The sequence below is a fragment of the Lagenorhynchus albirostris genome, chromosome 9 (assembly GCF_949774975.1).
Source record: "Lagenorhynchus albirostris chromosome 9, mLagAlb1.1, whole genome shotgun sequence".
In the NCBI taxonomy this organism is placed as follows: Eukaryota; Metazoa; Chordata; class Mammalia; order Artiodactyla; family Delphinidae; genus Lagenorhynchus; species Lagenorhynchus albirostris.
This window is the reverse complement of record NC_083103.1, coordinates 83,893,553-83,916,856: the sequence shown is the minus strand read 5'-3', so window position 1 is coordinate 83,916,856 and position 23,304 is coordinate 83,893,553. Positions and strand designations below refer to the sequence as shown.

General features: G+C 38.9%; 1 protein-coding gene across 1 annotated transcript in view; it reads right to left on the bottom strand.

Annotated features, from left to right (window-relative positions):
- ELMOD1 (ELMO domain containing 1) overlaps window positions 1–23,304 on the bottom strand; it is a 110,796-nt gene that overhangs the window by 50,600 nt on the left and 36,892 nt on the right. The window contains exon 2 of the mRNA XM_060160321.1: window positions 18,980–19,081. Coding sequence (XP_060016304.1) covers window positions 18,980–18,996 — 17 coding nt within the window. The 5' untranslated portion in view covers window positions 18,997–19,081. The remainder of the gene's footprint in view (window positions 1–18,979; window positions 19,082–23,304) is intronic.

Genomic DNA, 23,304 nt, shown 5'->3' with positions numbered 1-23,304 from the left:
AGAAACAAAATTGAGTTACTTGTAGGGAGGTGGATGGATGTAGAGTCTGTCATGCAGAGTGAAGTAAGTCAGAAAGAGAAAAACAAACATTGTATGCTAACACATATATATGGAATCTAAAAAAAGTGGTTCTGAAGAACCTAGGGGCAGGACAGGAATAAAGATGCAGATGTAGAGAATGGACCTGGGGACATGGGAGGGGGAAGGGTAACCTGGGATGAAGTGAGAGAGTGGCATGGACTTATATACACTACCAAATGTAAAACAGATAGCTAGTGGGAAGCAGCCACATAGCACAGGGAGATCAGCTTGGTGCTTTGTGTCCACCTAGAGGGGTGGGATAGGGAGGGTGGGAGGGAGATACAAGAGGGAGGAGATATGGGGATATATGTATATGTATAGCTGATTCAGTTTGTTATAAAGCAGCAAATAACACACTACTGTAAAGCAATTATACTCCAGTAAACATGTTAAAAAAATTTTTTTAAATGCACAGGGAATGGAAGAAACATATAAGTAACTAAATTTCTACACTAAAATGTGGTAGAATCCCTTGTAGGCATTAGAATTGTATTCTGGAGTAACTAATAACAAAATGTCCATAATATGCTTATCAAATAGAAAAATGTTTGGAAAGAACATGTGTGGAATAATATATTTTTTCTTTAGTAAATAAAACAAAATATTTAATGATGATATATAAACAAGGAGAAAAAGACTGGCAGGATATACAACAAAAATATTAACAGTGGTTTTTCTGGGTAATGGAATTATGAGTAATTTTTATTTTCTTTTCTGATTAAGTATACTTTCTTTTTTTAATATGTATATATTATTTTATTTAAGAAGAAAGTTATAACTACAATTAAAATGTATAAAATGATCACCAAAAATCATTACAAAAGTACATATGAAATTTCTATGTGAAGTCATATTCTGCTGAAAGACAAAAAATGATTTACTATGTTGTGAAGTCTGAAATTCAACTGTTTTAGTCAAATATGTTCTAAGATCTGTTAGGATTTAGATTATCAGCTTCCAAAAAAAAGTAACCCTGAAAATAATTAATGGAACATTTTAATTAGATGAGTGAGAAATTTTACAAAACCACAACATGGTCTCTTGGAAAAAGTTTTCCATTCTTCCAACTATTGGATAGCTATGACAGAAGAAAAGATTGAGCAATATCCTTGTTAACTTGTTATCAGCCAAATGGTAATGATATTAATAACTGGTTGGCATTAATCCTATTACAAGTCAGGGATAAATCTTTCCATGATATCTGCCCTTATGATACCCATGTGCAAATTCCAGTAAAGTTTGCCCAGTATGTGGGCCAGCTTCTCAAATGAAGCCTATTTTAAGTCTATGCATTAGGACTCCATAATAATCAGGTTCTTGTAGTACTAAATCGTCCTAGAGAAAAAGGTTCTAATTACAGTTTAAGGAGTATTTTTGTATTCAACCTACTTAGGATACAAGCCAATTAAATTAAACAGAAAGTTTCCCCTATGCAACTTCTTCATCAGAACTATACAGAGATGTGGCTTGAGACCTAGAGGTGTCATCCTAGGTGGCAGGAAGCATCCAGATGTGAGTGACTTATAGCCCATCTAAAATTTCTCCCACTGGCCTCCTTGCATATAAGAAGAAAATGCCTGGGGAATTGTTTTGCATCAAGACAGTGTTATATAAAAGGAGAGAAAAGACATCATGTTCTATGCTTTTCTTTTTTCTTTTTTTCAATTCCCCTGAGGGTATTCACACTGTCAAAGACAGGGAAACCCAGTGGAAATCCACAGTGAGGGGTTAGAGATGGTGCATCATTTCTTAGGGCTCAATGCTCTGTGAGGTGTATCACAACCCTCTCACATAATCACATAAACAATAACACAAATCATGAAAGAGAAATGCTCATTTCAATTGTGAAATGACATTTATACACTGCTTCCTTACCCTTTCATAATTTCTGGGTGAGTGTCCTGATAATGTTATTTATTATCCAGGATATATTTTGATTTTTTCCTTGTTTTTGTAATGGGCCAAAATGCCCACAAATATTTCATTAAAAAACAGCTTGTTATGCTAGGCACTGTACTTTCTTTCTATGCTATGTATTATATTTTTTGAAGCCAGATCATCAGATCAAACAATGCCTTGACAGATACAGTTTATTTTGCACTTAGATCAATCGTAAATGTAAGGCATGGTCAGAGATGGAAATACCAGCGCTACCCCTTACTTTGGAAGCCCGATTTTATTTATTTATTTTTTTTGCGGTACGCGGGCCTCTCACTATTGTGGCCTCTACGTTGTGGAGCACAGGCTCCGGACGCGCAGGCTCAGCGGCCATGGCTCACGGGCCCAGCTGCTCCGCGGCATGCGGGATCTTCCCGGACCGGGGCACGAACCCGTGTTCCCTGCATTGGCAGGCGGACTCTCAGCCACCGCACCACCAGGGAAGCCCAGAAGCCCGATTTTGATGAGAGAACAAGTACCCAAGTTGCTTTCTCGTGAAAGGACCAGATCAGCAAAACCTCCATATAAGCATCTCAGGATGGCTGTTCTTCACCATCAAGTGCTACCAAGAGATCACTTCTTAAATGTCTGGTCCTATTTAAGTGCCTCAATTTGTGGGAAAACTGCTTAAGGTCCTGAGAACAATCAAAATGATTAAATATTTGGGGAGAATGTTAAATTGGTTTGGCATGTTTACCCTTAAAGGAAGAAATGAATCTTTAAAGCTTTAAAGCTAATCAGTAGTTGGTTTAGGGAAAAAGAAAGAAAGGAAGGAAGAAAGGGAGGGAGGGAGAAAGGGAGGGAGGGAAAAAGGTAGGAAAAGTGCATCCCTTTCCATCTGAGTTTAGGAATAGGAACTTTTGGATTTATAGTACTTTTCCTCCTTTTAATTTCCTTTATCTCCTTTATGTTTCTGACCACGTGCCTGGAGTGAAGGCATCTCAGATGTACCTGTGTAGCAGATCCCATTTGCTTTCTTTAATCCTATCCTTCTGTTCCTATTATTAGAAGAAGAATTACTGCCACACTCTCTCCACCATCTGAACCCTATGTTCAGAGGGTTTATAGCTGTGCTTGTTTTGTTTTTATCTCCTAGCCTGAATCATCAAACCAATAATCTTAGTTTTATTTAGAAGAATATTTTGCTTTTATTCTTCATAACACTAGACTTAGTTTTCTTATTTCTGATGGAAGATTCGCAAATCACTATTGAAAAGATTTGCTACATTTTGTAGGAACAACAATCAAATTCTCAAGACTACAAGGAGAAAATACTGATCACCATCTCTTATATTTTTTTACATGTGTGTTTTTTGTTCGTTTGGTTGGTTTTGGTTTTTTTTTTTTTTTTTTGCTGTGCTGCGTGGCTTGCTGGATCTTAGTTCCTCAACTCAGGGATTGAACCAGGACCCTCCAACAGTGAAAGTGTGGAGTCCTAACCACTGGACCACCAAGGAATCCCCACCATCTCCGATTTTTAATAACTATATGCATAGACAGCAGTTTTTTTGTGTTTGTTTCTGTGTTTTCAATCATAGCTTTTTTATTGTGTTCCAAAAGGAGCCACTGTAGTTTCCAAAGATGAATGCCTTGCTTAAGCACTGGAAGAATCTGATTTAATAAAAAGAGCTATTTACACAAGTTCTACTTCCAACATTTTCTGTTACTGCCATTTACTGATATGCTGCAGAGTGAAGTTTATGCTGAGTTCATAGCAGTATCCTTCCATAAGGCAATTATGATCACTTTTATCATTTAACATTCATCCTCTAGCTGGCACAAGAATAGCCACCCAATATAAATAAATTATTCAATATAAATCATATTTCTGCTACCAAATAAAAGTGAGCTCCTGTCTTGTGCTTCTTTGTTAGAGGAATCCATTCAGCAGGGATGAAGCCTCTGAAACAGGAGATGCACCTAGGACCATGTACTCTCCTGCCTCTGGGATGAGGGCGTGTGGGTACCTGTAGTACAACACTACTCCATCATCTTAAATTTGTGATTCTGACATCTTCTTTTGGAATAGTAAGAGAAAAGCGGCTTATTTTGAACAATTTCAATGAATTTGCTAATGAAAGTTAATTCTTGCTTGAAGAAATCCTGTAATAAACAAGAAGTACACTATTGGTGAGGAAGGATACATACAAAATAATCACAATTCTTGAATCAAATCACTTTCCTAAACAGAACACTTTTCATCTAAATGGCCATAAAGAACAGCAGACTGCTCAATGTTTCCAGCATTTCATGTACTTTCTAAAATGACATTTTAAAAAATTTTAGCTGCTCTGTTGAAGTTCCTAATTAGGGGCACTGGTAGTCAGTTGGAAATTAACTTGTCAACAGGTATTTGGCCTAGTAAATGGGCCCCTCTAAATAATGAGCATCCTACTAGGAAAAGAGGCCACAGAGGACTTGATACATGAACTGGAAATGTGAAGTCATACAAAGATACCATTTGTGGGCCTCTAGAAAAACAAGATTATTAGATGGAGAGATATACCATGTTCTTGGATTGGAAAAATCAACATTGTGAGAATGACTCTACTACCCAAAGCAATCTATAGATTCAATGCAATCCCTGTCAAACTACCACTGGCATTTTTCACAGAACTAGAACAAAAAATTTCACAATTTGTATGGAAAAACAAAAGACCCCGAATAGCCAAAGCAATCTTGAGAATGAAAAGCGGAGCTGGAGGAATCAGGCTCCCTCACTTCAGACTATACTACAAAGCTACAGTAATCAAGACAGTATGGTACTGGCACAAAAACAGAAAGATAGATCAATGGAACAGGATAGAAAGCCCAGAGATAAACCCACGCACATATGGTCACCTTATCTTTGATAAAGGTGGCAGGGATGTACAGTGGAGAAAGGACAGCCTCTTCAATAAGTGGTGCTGGGAAAACTGGACAGGTACATGTAAAAGTATGAGATTAGATCACTCCCTAACACCATACACAAAAATAAGCTCAAAATGGATTAAAGACCTAAATGTAAGGCTAGAAACTATCAAACTCTTAGAGGAAAACATAGGCAGAACACTCTATGACATAAATCACAGCAAGATCCTGTTTGACCCACCTCCTAGAGAAATGGAAATAAAAACAAAAATAAACAAATGGGACCTAATGAAACTTCAAACTTTTGCACAGCAAAGGAAACCTTAAACAAGACCAAAAGACAACCCTCAGAATGGGAGAAAATATTTGCAAATGAAGCAGCTGACCAAGGATTAATCTCCAAAATTTATAAGCAGCTCATGCAGCTCAATAACAAAAAACCAAACAACCCAATCCAAAAATGGGCAGAAGACCTAAATAGACATTTCTCGAAAGAAGATATACAGACTGCCAACAAACACATGAAAGAATGCTCAACATCATTAATCATTAGAGAAATGCAAATCAAAACTGCAATGAGATATCATCTCACACTGGTAAGAATGGCCATCATCAAAAAATCTAGAAACAATAAATGCTGGAGAGGGTGTGGAGAAAAGGGAACACTGTTGCACTGCTGGTGGGAATGTGAATTGGTACAGCCACTATGGAGAACAGTATGGAGGTTCCTTAAAAAACTACAAATAGAACTACTATATGACCCAGCAATCCCACTACTGGGCATATACCCTGAGAAAACCAAAATTCAAAAAGAGTCATGTACCAAAATGTTCATTGCAGCTCTATTTACAATAGCTCGGAGATGGAAACAACCTAAGTGTCCATTATCGGATGAATGGATAAAGAAGATGTGGCACATATATACAATGGAATATTACTCAGCTATAAAAAGAAATGAAATTGAGCTATTTGTAATGAGGTGGATGGACCTAGAGTCTGTCATACAGAGTGAAGTAAGTCAGAAAGAGAAAGACAAATACTGTATGCTAACACATATATATGGAATTTAAGAAAAAAAAAGTCATGAAGAACCTAGGGGTAAGACAGGAATAAAGAAACAGACCTATTAGAGAACGGACTTGAGGATATGGGGAGGGGGAAGGGTAAGCTGTGACAAAGCGAAAGAGTGGCATGGACATATACACACTACCAAACGTAAAATAGATAGCTAGTGGGAAGCAGCCGCATAGCACAGGGAGATCAGCTCGTTGCTGTGACCACCTAGAGGGGTGGGATAGGGAGGGCGGGAGGGAGGGAGACGCAAGACGGAAGAGATATGGCAACATATGTATATGTATAACTGATTCACTTTGTTATAAAGCAGAAACTAACACACCATTGTAAAGCAATTATACTCCAATAAAGTTGTAAAATAAAACCAAGATTATTTCCCCACATTGAGCAGTGGTGAGACGGTGTGGAGCCCCTGGTCTTTTCCATCATTCTTTTTTTTTTTTTTTTTTTGGTCACGTGGCATGTGGGATCTCAGTTCCCTGACCAGGGATCGAATCCACGCCCCCTGCAGTGAAAGCACAGAGTCCCAACCACTGGACCGCTTAGGAAATCCCCCCTTTTCCATCATTCTTTATTTGAAGAGATCATGCTGCTTTTCAAAGGTAGTGGGTATAAATCTATCATGGATAGATATTATTCCAAATTCTATTGCTATAGTAAAGGGCACTATTTTTAATTCCAGGGAAATTTCATATGAGGGATTAGAGAGCAATAGCTGACTGTGGTACAACTAAAATAATAAATAAATTAATGGTTTATCCTTTTCCTTTCAAAGAAAAGGAGACAAGTTTCTCTTAAATTATTAACGACATCACTATTCAAATAAAAATTTAATGATTAAATTCATATACTTTCCAAGATTTATTTTTAAAATTCAGATTTTTTTCTACTTGGATAATACATTTATTAGTTTATTTATAAGGGAAGCAGCAAACACATTATGCTTTGACATTTAAGAAGCATTTAGACAGGGGCAGTGACCAAGATGGCAGAGTAGGAAGACCCTGAGCTCACCTCCTCCCACAGCACACCAAAATTACAACTCTTTACAGAGCAACAACTGATAAGAAAGACCAGACGACTAGCAGAAAAAATCGTCTACAACTAAAGATATAAAGAAGGAACCACAACAAGACGGGTAGAAGGGGCGGAGATGAGGTACAGTCAAGACTCCTGGGCAGGCTACCCACAAATGACAGAATAATCACAATTGCAGAGGGTCTCCCCAAGGAGCAAAGGGTCCAAGCACAGCATCAGGCTCCCCAGTCCAGGGGACCTGCACTGGGAAGATAAGCCTCCAGAAGGTTTAGGTTTGAAGACCAGTTGGGAGACCCAGAGTGTTGTGGGAAATAGAGACTTCACTCTTAAAGGGTGCACACAAAATCTCACACACTCTGGGAACCAGGGCAGAAGCAGTTATTTGAAAGGAGCCTAGGTCAGACCCACCTGCCGGTCTTGGAGAGCCTCCTGGATAGGCAGGAAGCAACTGGAGCTCAACCTGGGGACACAGACACTGGCAGCAACAATTTTGGGGAGCGTGTTCTACCATAGGGACATTTGTGCTGACAAGTGCCATTTTGGAATCCTCCCTGGAGCTTATTAGCTCTGAGAACTGGCTCCACCCACAAGCCTGTCAGCACCAGTACTGGGATGCCTCAGGCCAAGCAACTAGCTGGGCAGGAACACAGTCCCACCTACCAACAGGACTACTGCTTTAAGAACCCCTAAGCCCACAGGCACCCTGAGGTATGGCCCTGTCCACCAGAGGGCCCAGGACCTGGTCTCATACACCAGGGCGCCGGCACTAGCCCTGGGACCCCAGGGCCTCAGCTCTACCCACCAGCAGGCCAACACCAGCTCTAGGACCCTGGGTCCTGCAGCCTGAAACCCCAGACCTGGCCTCAGCCAACTGAGGGGAGGCACCAGCCCTGGGATCCCCTGGACCTTGGCCCCACCCACCAGTGGGTAGATACCACTCCCAGGACCACCAAAGTCCCCCCACAGCCTACCATGTCAGAACCCAGCCAACCGACAAACAGGCCAACAACAGTTCTGGGACACCTTGGGCTCCTTAGCCAGCCACTCCAGGATCTAGCCCCACTCACCAGTGAGCCTATAATAGCTTTGGGATACCCAAGATCCTATAGCCAGCTGTGTCAGGAACCAGCCTCACCCAGTAGCATGCAGACACCACCCCAGGACCATCCCAGGCCCCAGATTTCCCCACCAGCAGGTCAACACCAGCACCAGGACCCCCAGGGCTGTGCAGCCAGAGAACCCAGGACCTGGCTCTGCCTACCCCAGGCTGACACCAGTTCTGAGACGCCTTGGACCCCTCAGCCAGCCATCCTGGGATGCAGCCCCACTCACCAATGGGCTGAAAGCATTTTGGGACACTCCAGGACATTCAATGAGATGCATCATGAACAGGCCCTGCCCACCAGCAGGCCAACACTTGATCCAAGACCCCCAGCCCCACAAACACTGGATCCCAGGTCCACCCACCAGTGCGCCAGCACTAGCCCCTGGACTCCCCAAGGCACTACACCCAGCTGCCTCATGACCCAACCCTGTCCACCAGCTGCCAGCAGCTTCTGCACAAAGCAGGTCTGGCAACCAAGTGACCAAGGCAGGGGATGGGGTGGGAACAGCCATGCCTACCAGACCATCCACAGTATTCAGCCCACCACAGTAGAAGGACCCACACAGTCCACATAGGGGGCACCCCAAGAGCATATAGCACTGGTGACGAGAGGTGAGTGTGCTGCTGGGACACATAAGACATCTTCTACAAAAGGCCACTTCTCCAAGGTTGGAAAACATAACCAACCTACAAAATATATAGAAATAAAAACAACAAATTGAGGTGACAGAGAAATATCTTCCAAACAAAGGAACAAGATAAAACCCAAGAACTAAGTGAAGCAGAGATAAACAATCTACCTGATAAAGAGTTCAAGGTAATGACTGTAAAGATGTTCAAAGAACGTGGTAGAAGATAGGATGAACAGATTGAGAAATTAGAAGTTTTTAACAAAGATTTAGAAAATACTAAGAAGGACCAAACAGATATGAAGAAATACAATAACTAAAATAAGAAATACACTAGAAGGAATCAATAGTAGCTTAGTTGATACACAGGAACAGATCAGCTAGCTGGAAACAGAGTAGTGGAAATCACTGAAGCTGAATAGAAAAAAGAAGAACAAAGAATAAAAAAATGAGGACAGTTTAAAAGACCTGTGTGACAACATCAAGCATACTAACATTCACATTATAGTGGTCCCAGAAGGAAAAAAGTGACAGAGAATATATTTGAAGATATAAAAGCTGAAAACTTCCCTAACCCGGGAAAGGAAATAGACATTCAGGTCAGAGGTAGGAGAGCTGGGAAGCCAATACTCAAGTTCCCAAAAAAATCTCTCATGGCAGGCTCTGGTGAGATCACCTACAGGAAATTGCCTAGAAAACTATCCAGGTTAACATATTTCAACAAGGGTGTGGAAACAATTTTTGTTTGTTTTTATGCAGGAAACAAAATAATTTAAAATACATGTATGTATAAACATACATGTACATGTGTATGTGTGTGTATATAGTGTGTATACATACCCATATATGTATGTATACATATGTATATTTATCTATGTATATACATACGTGGTGTGTATGTGTGTGTCCTAAAAAAGATAAAATATGGCTAAAAGTACCAGTCTACAGTGAGAGAGGTATTCAAACGTACCATAAATCTATCCCTTTTCAAGACTTTGCTTTTACATCTCATAAATAAGCTCAGTCAATGTCTCAAGCAATGATAGTCAAATTCTGGAATAACTACATGACCCTGCACCTTCAGCCCTTCAAATGCAGTGGAAATTACTTCGTGGTAAATGGAAATACTACTTGATTAAATAGGAAAGTGTCTGAAGTCTGACTTCAGGTCTAGCCTCAATTTGCCATTATGAGCTGTGTGAGTGTGGACAAGCTACTTTGTTTCTCTGAGGCTCTGCCCTCTCATTTGTAAGCTGAAGGGAATGGACTAGATATCTGGCTCTAAGATAAGGCTAGACACATGTTGTAAGGGAAAAAGATTTTTTGTCTGACTCACCCTTCTCTTTAAGGTGTACATTAGGTCTGGGTGAAAGTGTTACCATGCTTCTGGGCTATTTTATACCATGCTTGCAAATGTGTCCAAGAGCTGCCCCCAACTTCATCTTTGCAACTTATCTTCTACTCTCCCTAAACGGGGTCTACAGCCAATAAACCTGGACCACCTGCTGCTTGTGGCAGCTGGTCACACTTTCTCGGGCTTTGTTCATAGGACCTTCTCCACCTGTTACATCCTCTGTCTCTTTCCTTCAACATCACCTCAGTGAAGACTTCCCTGAATAGTCCCGTCACAAAACAGTTGTAGCATGTCACCAATCACATTCCTTCTTATATCTTAATTTTGTATGCATGGCTTCATCTTGTTGCCAAGTGGTATGTTACTTTGGAGCAAAGGCCACCTCATATTCACTTCTGTATCACCCAGAACACCTCACAACAGGTACACAGTACCATGATGCAAAAATTATGAGAAAAAACTTTGAAGTCAGATAGGCCTGCATTCAAATATCTGTGTGCCCTTAGATGAGTTTCTTAACTTTGCTAAGCTTTTTGCCCTCTGCTGTAAATGGGGTATTAATTCCTATTTTATTACAATTGTTATGAAGAGAAAATAAAAATTTAAATGTGGCATAGTACTGGAATTATCACTAGTACTAAACGCTTTCTAAATGAATCAGTGGACCAAGATATTAATCAAGTGTGAATGACCTATAAAACCCCATTTACAGATTTTTTTTGCTAATTGGAAGCCTTTATTTACCTAATCACAGTAGTAAAATATTGTTTTCCCCTTTACTGTTTCACAGCCAGGACTTGGGTACAAGTCTGCGTTATATCTCAGTTTCTCCCATGGAGGTTTGAGTTTGGCAGATGGTTTCATATCCTCTCTTCTGCCTAAGGAAGGAAAGTATGCAGTGAATTCCATGGCCAAGAAACTGAGATCTTGAGGCTGAAATAGTTGGAAGCAATTATTTATATGGGGTGACTTATACCTTTTATTAGGAAAATTCAAAATTAATAATGTTTTGATGACCTTAAAAGCATTTAATTTCAATAACTAAATCCTAGCAAAGGAAAAGATCTTAATACAAGTGTTAGGTTCTCTCTGTTATAAACATTAATTGAGTTGAAATTAATGAAATATATTAAACAAACTAAACTCTAAGCCTCAGTTCTATTTAGGGCTCAAAAAGTGTCCCCTCTTTTTCTGATCACACATAGACACACTTTCTTCTCAGTTTTATCCCTGTATTCTTTTAATGCAGATCACAGCTAAAGTCATACTGGGTGACTATGGGGTACTTATCCAATATCCCATATCTACTGTCAATTTAAAACACACCCTTCAGCTGGGTGTACTAATCCTGTAGCATTTATTTCTAATATCTTATGTAATGTTTCTTCTACTCCCTTAAGCTCTGAGTAGTTACACCATTAATGTATGTGATGGTAGCAGGGAGTTAGAGAGAGAAGAGTATGGGTTCCATGTATCTTAAATGTGGATTAAAATCCATTTTTTCCCCACACCTCGTTTCTCTAAGATTAACTTTACTTCTTCTGAGTCTGTACATGGCCTCAGAAGTTGCTCATTCTAGAACAACTCAGAAATTGACAGATTAATCACTCCGTGGGCTTTTTAAATGTTGATGATTCTTCTCAGTGAAAGTCAACTCCTTATTCTGCATAATGTATTTGCTGAGCTCAGGAATTAACACCTGATTTGTTCAAGTTATGTTTATATAACCTCCTCTTTGGTTCGAATGAAAAGATTGCCAAATTGTGAGAATGGACTACAGGGAATAGAAGGCAATCTAAATTATCTGATAGTGCCTGTAATGCAGAATTATTACTCCTTGCCCTCTTATCCCTCCAATTACCACAAACATTAAGATAAAATGAATACACACAAGTTATAACAATAAAAAGAATTAAAAACAAAAATTAAAGCCAAAAGCAATAATCAACTAAGGAGAAACAATGATTGAGTTTTGGGACTTCTCTGGTGGTCCAGTGGTAGAGAATCCGCCTTCCAATGCAAGGGATGCGGGTTCAATCCCTGGTCAGGGAACTAAGATCCCACATGCTGCTGGGCAACTAAGCCACGTGCCACAACTACTGAGCTCGCACACCACAATGGAATGCTGCAACTAAGACCCGATGCAGCCAAAAAAATAATAATAATAAATAAATAAATATTTTTAAAAAATGATTGAGTTTCCTGTCAATATTTTGAAACCAATGGTCAATGAAAATCCTCAAGTTTCTTTCTTGATGTGTAATTTATTATGCTAGCTTCAGTTTCACACAAATTATCAATGTTAAGTAATATTTGTAAAACAAATGTATCAAGTTAAAAGAGAAAAATTTGTATCAGAACATATAACTGATAGGGATATGCCAGTTCCATTACCCTTGGTGCTGCTCTGTGTGAAATTAGAGTGGTAGATTTTGCACTATATCAGTTTTAAATCATCAAATACAAATTAATTTAAAAATATAATCTCTATTAAACATAGTGTTGCACCTATTCAATTTAACAAAAACTAACAGAAACAAATGTTACTATTTCTCCTAAAATGGCTGGTTTTGAGCCCACTCAAGTTTTTCTAAAACAAAAACACTGAAGAAGAAATTCAGTAGTACAAGTCTTGGGACAAACTTCATCACTACCACCTCCCCTATTACAAAAGGAGCTCCTGACTTCTAAGCTTCAGCTAACATTAAAGCTCTCTGTTAACATGATTCTACAGCTTAAAAACACCATGTTTAGGGCTTCCCTGGTGGTGCAGTGGTTGAGAGTCTGCCTGCCGATGCAGGGGACACGGGTTCGTGCCCCGGTCTGGGAAGATTCCACATGCTGCGGAGCATCTGGACCCGTGAGCCATGGCCGCTGAGCCTGCGCTTCTGGAGCCTGTGCTCCGCAACAGGAGAGGCCACAACAGTGACAGGCCCACGTACCACAAAAAAAATAAAAATGAAACACCACGTTTACACTCAAGGGGGATTTATAGATACCAACTTTTCATGAGTGTGTAAACAGATATGTTAATGTCATGGCAACCAAAAATGTATCGAGTTAAATACTTTGCTGGTAAATGACCTAGTGATTTTTCAAATACTATCTTTTTACACATCTGAGATAAACAGGCTGAGGAGTATACTGTATAATAAAACAAATGTTAATGCCTGTAAATGGTTTAATATTGACCTTCTGAGAGGTTTTCACAATTCTAAGATTGAATTGTGAAACACCAGTAGCTATACCAAACCATAGTGAATCCCACCCAAAATGACCTAGATGCTCCAGAAATAAAAATGCAATGAAAACCGTGGGAAAAAGAAAATCTTAAATTGCAGCCACTGAAAGAATTAAATCACATCCTAAAAGAAGTAAACCCACTAATTATTTTCTTAGAGAAAATAGCCAGAACAAGGGACCAGAATAGGCAACATAGGTAGGCCACCATCTTGCAGGAAAGAAACGCAATATTCTAGAAAGTGTGTCTTATTTTCTAACTTTCAGGACCAAATTAACTTTATTTTGTCATATTTTAATATAATGTAAAATTTCTCTGAGAATTTTAGTTATAGAATTGTGAATGACAGTCAATACTCTTGAAAATAATTATAACTATAGGTCCAGCTAAATGGCTTTCAAAACAAAACATGATCACTCTAAAACACACAAACATATATGGTACCCTATACAGCAAAATCTTCAGGGAACCCAAAAATTAATGCAGAGCCAGAAGGGAGTGGCAGGACATACTGAAATTGATGAAGGAGAAAAACCTGCAACCAATATTACTCTACCCAGCAAGAATCTCATTCAGATTTGATGGAGAAATTAAAACCTTTACAGACAAGCAAAAGCTGAGAGAGTTCAGCACCACCAAACCAGCTTTACAACAAATGCTAAAGGATCTTCTCTAGACAAGAAACACAAGAGAAGGAAAAGACCTATAATAACGAACCCAAAACAATTTAGAAAATGGGAATAGGAACGTACATATCGATAATTACCTTAAATGTAAATGGACTAAATGCTCCCACCAAAAAGACACAGATTGGCTGAATGGATACAAAAAGAGGACCCTTATATATGCTGTCTACAAGAGTCCCACTTCATACCTAGAGACACATACAGACTGAAAATAAGGGGATGGAAAAAGATATTCCATGCAAATGGAAACCAAAAGAAAGCTGGAGTAGCAATTCTCATATCAGACAAAATAGACTTTAAAATAAAGACTATTAGAAGAGACAAAGAAGGACACTACATAATGATTAAGGGATCGATCCAAGAAGATAAAACAATTGTAAATATTTATGCACCCAACATAGGAACACCTCAATACATGAGGCAAATACTAACAGCCATAAAAGGGGAAATTGACAGTAACACATTCATAGTAGGGGACTTTAACACCCCACTTTCACCAATGGACAGATCATCCAAAATGAAAATAAATAAGGAAACACAAGTTTTAAATGATACATTAAACAAGATGGACTTAATTGATATTTATAGGACACTCTATCCAAAAACAACAGAATACACATTTTTTTCAAGTGCTCATGAAACATTCTCCAGGATAGATCATATCTTGGGTCACAAATCAAGCCTTGATAAATATAAGAAAATTGAAATTGTATTAAGTATCTTTTCCGACCACAACGCCATGAGACTAGATATCAATTACAGGAAAAGATCTGTAAAAAATACAAACACATGGAGGCTAAACAATACACTACATAATAACGAAGTGATCACTGAAGAAATCAAAGAGGAAATAAAAAAATACCTAGAAACAAATGAAAATGGGGACACAACGACCCAAAACCTACGGGATGCAGCAAAAGCAGTTCTAAGGGGGAAGTTTATAGCATTACAAGCCCACCTTAAGAAGCAGGAAACATCTCGAATAAACAACCTAACCTTGCACCTCAAGCAATTAGAGAAAGAAGAGCAAAAAAACCTCAAAGCTAGCAGAAGGAAAGAAATCATAAAAATCAGATCAGAAATAAATGAAAAAGAAATGAAGGAAACAATAGCAAAGATCAATAAAACTAAAAGCTTGTTCTTTGAGAAGATAAACAAAATAGATAAACCATTAGCCAGACTCATCAAGTAAAAAAGGGAGAACACTCAAATCAATAGAATTAGAAATGAAAAAGAAGAAGTAACAACTGACACTACAGAAATAAAAAAGATCATGAGAGATTACTACAAGCAACTATATGCCAATAAATGGACAATCTTACTACAAGCAACTCTATGCCAATAAAATGGACAATCTGGAAGAAATGGACAAATTCTTAGAAATGCACAACTTGCCAGTCTGAATCAGGAATAGAAAATATGAACAGACCAATCACAAGCACTGAAATTGAAACTGTGATTAAAAATCTTCCAACAAACAAAAGCCCAGGATCTGATTGCTTCACAGGCGAATTCTATCAAACATTTAGAGAAGAGCTAACACCTATCCTTCTCAAACTCTTCCAAAATATAGCAGAGAGAGGAACACTCCCAATTCATTCTATGAGGCCACCATCACCTTGATACCAAAACCAGACAAGGATGTCACAAAGAAAGAAAACTACAGGCCAATATCACTGATGAACATAGATGCAAAAATTCTCAACAAAATACTAGCAAACAGAATCCAACAGCACATTAAAAGGATCATACACCATGATCAAGGGGGGTTTATTCCAGGAATGCAAGGATTCTTCAATATACGCAAATCTATCAATGTGATAAACCATATTAACAAATTGAAGGAGAAAAACCATTTGATCATCTCAATAGATGCAGAGAAAGATTTTGACAAAATTCAACACCATTTATGATAAAAACCCTGCAGAAAGTAGGCATAGAGGGAACTTTCCTCAACATAATAAAGGCCATATATGACAAGCCCACAGCCAACATCGTCCTCAATGGTGAAAAACTGAAAGCATTTCCACTAAGATCAGGAAAAAGACAAGGTAGCCCACTCTCACCACTCTTATTCAACATAGTTTTGGAAGTTTTAGCCACAGCAATCAGAGAAGAAAAGGAAATAAAAGGAATCCAAATCGGAAAAGAAGAAGTAAAGCTGTCACTGTTTGCAACTGACATGATACTATACATAGAGAATCCTAAAGATGCTACCAGAAAACTACTAGAGCTAATCAATGAATTTGGTAAAGTAGCAGGATACAAAATTAATGCACAGAAATCTCTGGCATTCCAATATACTAATGATGAAAAATCTGAAAGTGAAATCAAGAAAACACTCCCATTTACCACTGCAACAAAAAGAATAAAATATCTAGGAATAAACCTACCTAAGGAGACAAAAGACCTGTATGCAGAAAATTATAAGACACTGATGAAAGAAATTAAAGATGATACAAATAGGCGGAGAGATATACCATGTTCTTGGATTGGAAGAATCAACATTGTGAGAATGACTCTACTACCCAAAGCAATCTATAGATTCAATGCAATCCCTATCAAACTACCACTGGCATTTTTCACAGAACTAGAACAAAAAATCTTGCAATTTGTATGGAAAAACAAAAGACCCCGAATAGCCAAAGCAATCTTGAGAACAAAAAACGGAGCTGGAGGAATCAGGCTCCCTCACTTCAGACTATACTACAAAGCTACAGTAATCAAGACAGTATGGTACTGGCACAAAAACAGAAAGATAGATCAATGGAACAGGATAGAAAGCCCAGAGATAAACCCACGCACATATGGACACCTTATCTTTGATAAAGGTGGCAGGGATGTACAGTGGAGAAAGGACAGCCTCTTCAATAAGTGGTGCTGGGAAAACTGGACAGGTACATGTAAAAGTATGAGATTAGATCACTCCCTAACACCATACACAAAAATAAGCTCAAAGTGGATTAAAGACCTAAATGTAAGGCTAGAAACTATCAAACTCTTAGAGGAAAACATAGGCAGAACACTCTATGACATAAATCACAGCAAGATCCTTTTTGACCCACCTCCTGGAGTAATGGAAATAAAAACAGAAATAAACAAATGAGACCTAATGAAACTTCAAAGCTTTTGCACAGCAAAGGAAACCTTAAACAAGACCAAAAGACAACCCTCAGAATGGGAGAAAATATTTGCAAATGAAGCAACTGACAAAGGATTAATTTCCAAAATTTACAAGCAGCTCATGCAGCTCAATAACAAAAAACCAAACAACCCAATCCAAAAATGGGCAGAAGACCTAAATAGACATTTCTCGAAAGAAGATATACAGACTGCCAACAAACACATGAAAGAATGTTCAACATCATTAATCATTAGAGAAATGCAAATCAAAACTACAATGAGATATCGTCTCACACCAGTCAGAATGGCCATCATCAAAAAATCTAGAAACAATAAATGCTGGAGAGGGTGTGGAGAAAAGGGAACACTGTTGCACTGCTGGTGGGAATGTGAATTGGTTCAGCCACTATGGAGAACAGTATGGAGGTTCCTTAAAAAACTACAAATAGAACTACCATATGACCCAGCAATCCCACTACTGGGCATATACCCTGAGAAAACCAAAATTCAAAAAGAGTCATGTACCAAAATGTTCATTGCAGCTCTATTTACAATAGCCCGGAGATGGAAACAACCTAAGTGTCCATCATCGGATGAATGGATAAAGAAGATGTGGCACATATATACAATGGAATATTACTCAGCCATAAAAAGAAACGAAATTGAGCTATTTGTAATGAGGTGGATAGACCTAGAGTCTGTCATACAGAGTGAAATAAGTCAGAAAGAGAAAGACAAATACCGTATGCTAACACATATATATGGAATTTAAGAAAAAAAAAAGTCATGAAGAACCTAGGGGTAAGACAGGAATAAAGACACAGACCTACTGGAGAAGAGACTTGAGGATATGGGGAGGGGGAACGGTGAGCTGTGACAGGGCGAGAGAGAGGCATGGACATATATACACTAACAAACGTAAGGTAGATAGCTAGTGGGAAGCAGCCGCATGGCAGAGGGATATCTGCTGGGTGCTTTCTGACCGCCTGGAGGGGTGGGATAGGGAGGGTGGGAGGGAGGGAGATGCAAGAGGGAAGAGATATGGGAACATATGTATATGTATAACTGATTCACTTTGTTATAAAGCAGAAACTAACACACCATTGTAAAGCAATTTTACCCCAATAAAGATGTTAAAAAAAAATTAATGCAGATTTAAGAGGCATCACTGAGGCAGGAAAAGCTAAAGCTTAGAACATATTTTTCACCAAAAAAGAACATTTGAAAATGCCTGTATGGGTTGGCCAGCCAACCAAAATCTACTTTTTTTTTTTTTTTTTTTTGCGGTACGCGGGCCTCTCACTGCTGTGGCCTCTCCCGTTGCGGATCACAGGCTCCGGACGCGCAGGCTCAACGGCCATGGCTCACGGCCCAGCCTCTCCGCGGCATGTGGGATCTTCCCGGACCGGGGCACGAACCCGTGTCCCCTGCATCCGCAGGCGGACTCTCAACCACTGCGCCACTAGGGAAGCCCCAAAATCTACTTTTAAAATTACTTTTTTTAGGAAAATGATTCTACACAAATTATATTGATTCCTTGACTACTAACGCCTCAAACCTGAACCTTGGGGCTTTAGAAACACAAGGCATCAAAGCGTGTCTGCCCCATGGTTTTGTGCCTATATTCTTTTATAATCTCTTGTAATCTCCTACTTGTAAGTGCTCTCTCTTAGCATCAGTATGGGTATAGAGTTGGCAGAGAAACCTTATGTCCAAATTGTTCTTAGCCAAAATACAATGTTATTTTATGCAGTCCTAGAGAACTGGTTATAGGATCACAAATGGTGAACAGAAATATACTAATTGTTAAGGAAGTTTCTCCATTTCAGAGTGCTCATCCAGGAAACCATAAATACTTACCTCAGGAAGTGCTTCATTGTGCCTGTTTTGATTTTCCAGGTGTTATACAAATGGTTCTCAAGTAATTGCTTCCAAATTTGCCTTTGTCAAAGTAAATGTAAGCTGTGGAAGAAATTAGATATATTTACTGTTAATGGAGCTGGAAATCCCAACCCCCAAATTTCTGCTTACCTTAGTAAGCAGATAAGGTGCTATGCACCCAGAACTTTACCAGCTGAACTGCCCACACTGCAATACAATTCAATGGATGGCAATTATAGCTAAAGCCTTTCACTTTATAATTACACAATTAGTCTCTTATTTTAAGTCACTTGCTGGAGAAATTGTTTCACGAGCAATCCCTTCAATAGTAAACTTTGCCTCTATTTTGGATACTGTTCCTATATTTTGAAGAACAGTATTTGTATGAAAGACATAAATGAAGAACCATTAAATTAACTATTCTGATTTCCATATAGCAAATGTTCTTAAATCTGGCAGCCTCAACCTTCCAGAAGTACAACTCAAAAAATAACTAAAAGTAACTGGTAATGTCTCTAAGCTAAAAAGTAGCTGATAAAGAGCAAGTACTCCAAACAAATGAATGATATGCCCCCGGCCCCATTTTGGGGGGCTCTGTGAATGAAACAGTGAAATTATATAATTGTTTAGCACATTTCAGTTTACAATATACTTTCACAAAATCCACTATATCAAGTTATTGGTCTTCCAACAAGGAAGGACACCAGAAGCTGCCTAAAAAGCAGCAAATTAGTATGAGATGTGAAGAAACAGACTAGAGAAGAGAGAGTGGCTGGAAGAAATAGCAGAATGAAGTTACCTCATGAGAGAGAGACAAACGGAATGCTAGCTACAACAACAAGGTAAGGTACTAAATGTGTGGACAAATGGCTTATGGCAGAGACACAATTACCCACTAGAACAGCCCAGGGAATACGGAAACTCGGCCTAAACAAAAGCCAGTCTTTTCGCTTTTTTAAAAAATTGAGGTATAGATGACTTACAATATTACATAAGTTTCAGATGTACAACATAGTGATTCACAATTTTTAAAGGTTGTACTCCATTTATACTTATTGTAAAATATTGGATATATTCCCTGTTCTATACAATATATCCTTGTAGCTTATTTATTATATATATAGTAGTTTGTATCTCTTAATCCCCTACTTGTCTCTTGCCCCTCCCCCATCCCTCACCCCACTGGTAACCACTAGCTTGTTCTCTAGATCTGTGAGTCTGTTTCTTTTTGCTATACTTACGAGTTTTTTTTTTAGCTTCCATATATAAGTGATATCATGCATTATGTTATTCTCTGACTTATTTCGCTTAGCATAATACCCTTCAAGTCCATCCATGTTGTTGCAAATAGCAAAATCTTGTTCTTTTTTATGGCTGAGTAGTATTCCATTGTGTATATATACCACATCCTTTTTACCCACTCATCTGTTGATGGACACTTTAGTTGCTTCCATATCTTGGCAACTGTAAATAATGCTGCTATGATATTGGGGTGCATGTATCTTTTAATGTTTTCATTTTGGGGGGGAAACATACCCAGGACTGGAATTGCTGGCTCATATGGTAGTAATATTTTTATTTTTTTGAGAAAGTGCTATACTGTTTTCCACACTGGCTACACCAATTTACATTCCCAACAGTGGACAAGATTTACTTTTTTTCCACACTCTCACAAGCATTTATTGTTTGTCAACTTTTTGATGATGGCCATTCTGACCAGTCTGAGGTGATACCTTATTGTAGTTTTGTATTTCATTAATAATTAGTGATGTTGAGCATCTTTTCATGTGTTTTTCGGACATCTGTAGGTCTTCTACAGAGAAATGTCTATTTAGATCTTCTGCCCATTTTTGATTGGGCCATCTGTTTTTTTGATATTGAGCTGCATGAGCATATTTTGGAGATTAATCCCTTGTCAGTCGCTTCATTTGCAAATATTTTCTCCAGTTCTGTGGGCTGTCTTTTGATTTTGTTTATGCTTTCCTTTGCTGTGCAAAATTAGTTCCCCATTTTTTAATTTTTGTTTTTATTTTCATTATTCTAGGAGGTGGATACAAAAAGATATTGCTGCAATTTATGTCGTAAAGTGTTTTGCCTATGTTTTCCTCTAAGAATTTTATAGTATCTGGACTTACATTTAGGTATTTAATCCATTTTCAGTTTATTTTTGTGTATGGTGTTAGAGAATGTCCTAACATTCTTATTCATTCTTTTGCATGTAGCTGTCCAGTTTTCCCAGCACCACTTATTGAAGAGGCTGCCTTTTCTCCACTATATATTCTTACCTCCTTTGTCAATAGATTAATTGACCATAGGTGAGTGGGTTTATTTCTGGGCTTTCTATCCTGTTCCATTGATCTACATTTCTGTTTTTCTGCCAGTGCCATACTGTCTTGATGACTGTAGCTTTGTAATATAGTCTGAAGTCAGGAAGCCTGATTCTCCAGCTCTGTTTTTCTTTCTCAAGATTGCTTTGGCTATTTGGGGTCTTTTGTGTTTCCCTATAAATTAAAAATTTTTTTGTTCCAGTCCTGTGAAAAATGCCATTGGTAATTTAATAGGGATTGCATTAAATCTGTAGATTGCCTTGGGTAGTATAGTCATTTTGACAATATTCATTCTTCCAATCCATGAACATGGTATGTCTTTCCATCTGTTTGTGTCATTTTTGATTTCTTTTTTTTTTAATTAATTAATTTATTTTTGACTGTGTTGGGTCTTTGTTGCTGTGTACAGGCTTTCCCTAGTTGCAGCGAGCAGGGGCTACTCTTCATTGTGGTGCACGGGTTTCTCATTGTGGTGGCTTTTCTTGCTGCAGAGCACGCGCTCTAGGCACGCGGGCTTCAGTAGTTGTGGCACACAAGCTCAGTAGTTGTGGCTTGTGGGCTTAGTTTCTCCATGGACTGTGGGATCTTCCCAGACCAGGGATCGAACCCATGTTCCCTGCATTGGCCACCGCACCACCAGGGAAGTCCTCATCTTCAATTTCTTTCATCAGCGTCTTATAGTTTTCAGAGTACAGGCCTTTTGCCTCCTTAGGTATATTTATATCTAGGTATTTTATTCTTTTTGATGTGATGGTAAATGGGATTATTTCCTTAATTTCTCTTTCTGATGTTTCATTGTTAGCGTATAGAAATGCAACAGATTTCTGTGTATTAAGTTTGTATTCTGCAAATTTACTGAATTCATTCATGAGCTCTAGTAGTTTTCTGGTAGTATCTTTAGGATTTTCTATGTATAATATCATGTCATCTGCAAACCAAGTTGGCTTTACTTCTTTTCCAATTTGGATTCCTTTTATTTTTTTTCTTCTCTGATTGCCCTGGCTCAGACTTCCAAAATTATGTTGAATAAAAGTAGTGAGAGTGGACATCCTTGTCTTGTTCCTGATCTTAGAGTAAATACTTTCAGCTTTTCACTGTTGAGTATGATGTTAGTTGTGGGTTTGTCATATACAGTCTTTATTATGTTATGTTATAATAAAGGTACGTTCCCTATATGCCCACTTTCTGGAGAGCTTTTATCATAAATGGGTGTTGAATATATACTGTTCATCTCTGTTTGTTTGTTCTTTAAATCTTCTAGCTCTTTATTAAACTTTTCTTGTATCCTTTCAGTCTGTGCCTCCATTCCTTTTCTGAGATCTTGGATCATCTTTACTATCATTACTCTGAATTCTTTTTCAGGTAGATTGCATATCTCTACTTCACTTAGCTGTTCTTCTGAGGTTTTATCTTATTCCTTCATCGGGAACATCTTTCTCTGCCATCTCATTTTGTCTAAATTTCTCTGTGGTCTCTGTTCCTCAGGCTGCAGGAATGTAGTTCCTTTTTCTTTTGGTGTCTGCCCCCTGGTGAGTGGCACTGGTCTAGAAGGTGTGCAGGCTTCCTGGTGGAAGGAACTGGTGCCTGCCCACTGGTGAGTGGAGCTGGGTCTTATCCCTTTGGTGGGAAGGGCTGTGTCAAGGGGTGTGTTTAGAGCTGGCAGTGGGCTCAGAATGACTTTAGGCAGCCTGTCTGCTGGTGGGTGGGGCTGTGTTCCCACCCTGTTGGTTGTTTGGCCTGAGCATCCCAGTACTGGAGCCTGCAGGCTGTTGCATGGGGCCAGATCTCATGCCAAAATGGTGTCCTCCAGGAGAGCTCACACCAATGAATATTCCCTGGGGCTGCTACCACCAGTGCCCTCGCCCCCACAGTGAGCCATGACCACTCCCCATCTGCCAGAAGACCCTCCAAGAAATGCAGATAGGTCTGGCCCAGGCTTCTATGGAGTCACTGCTTTGACCTGGGTCCCAATGCATG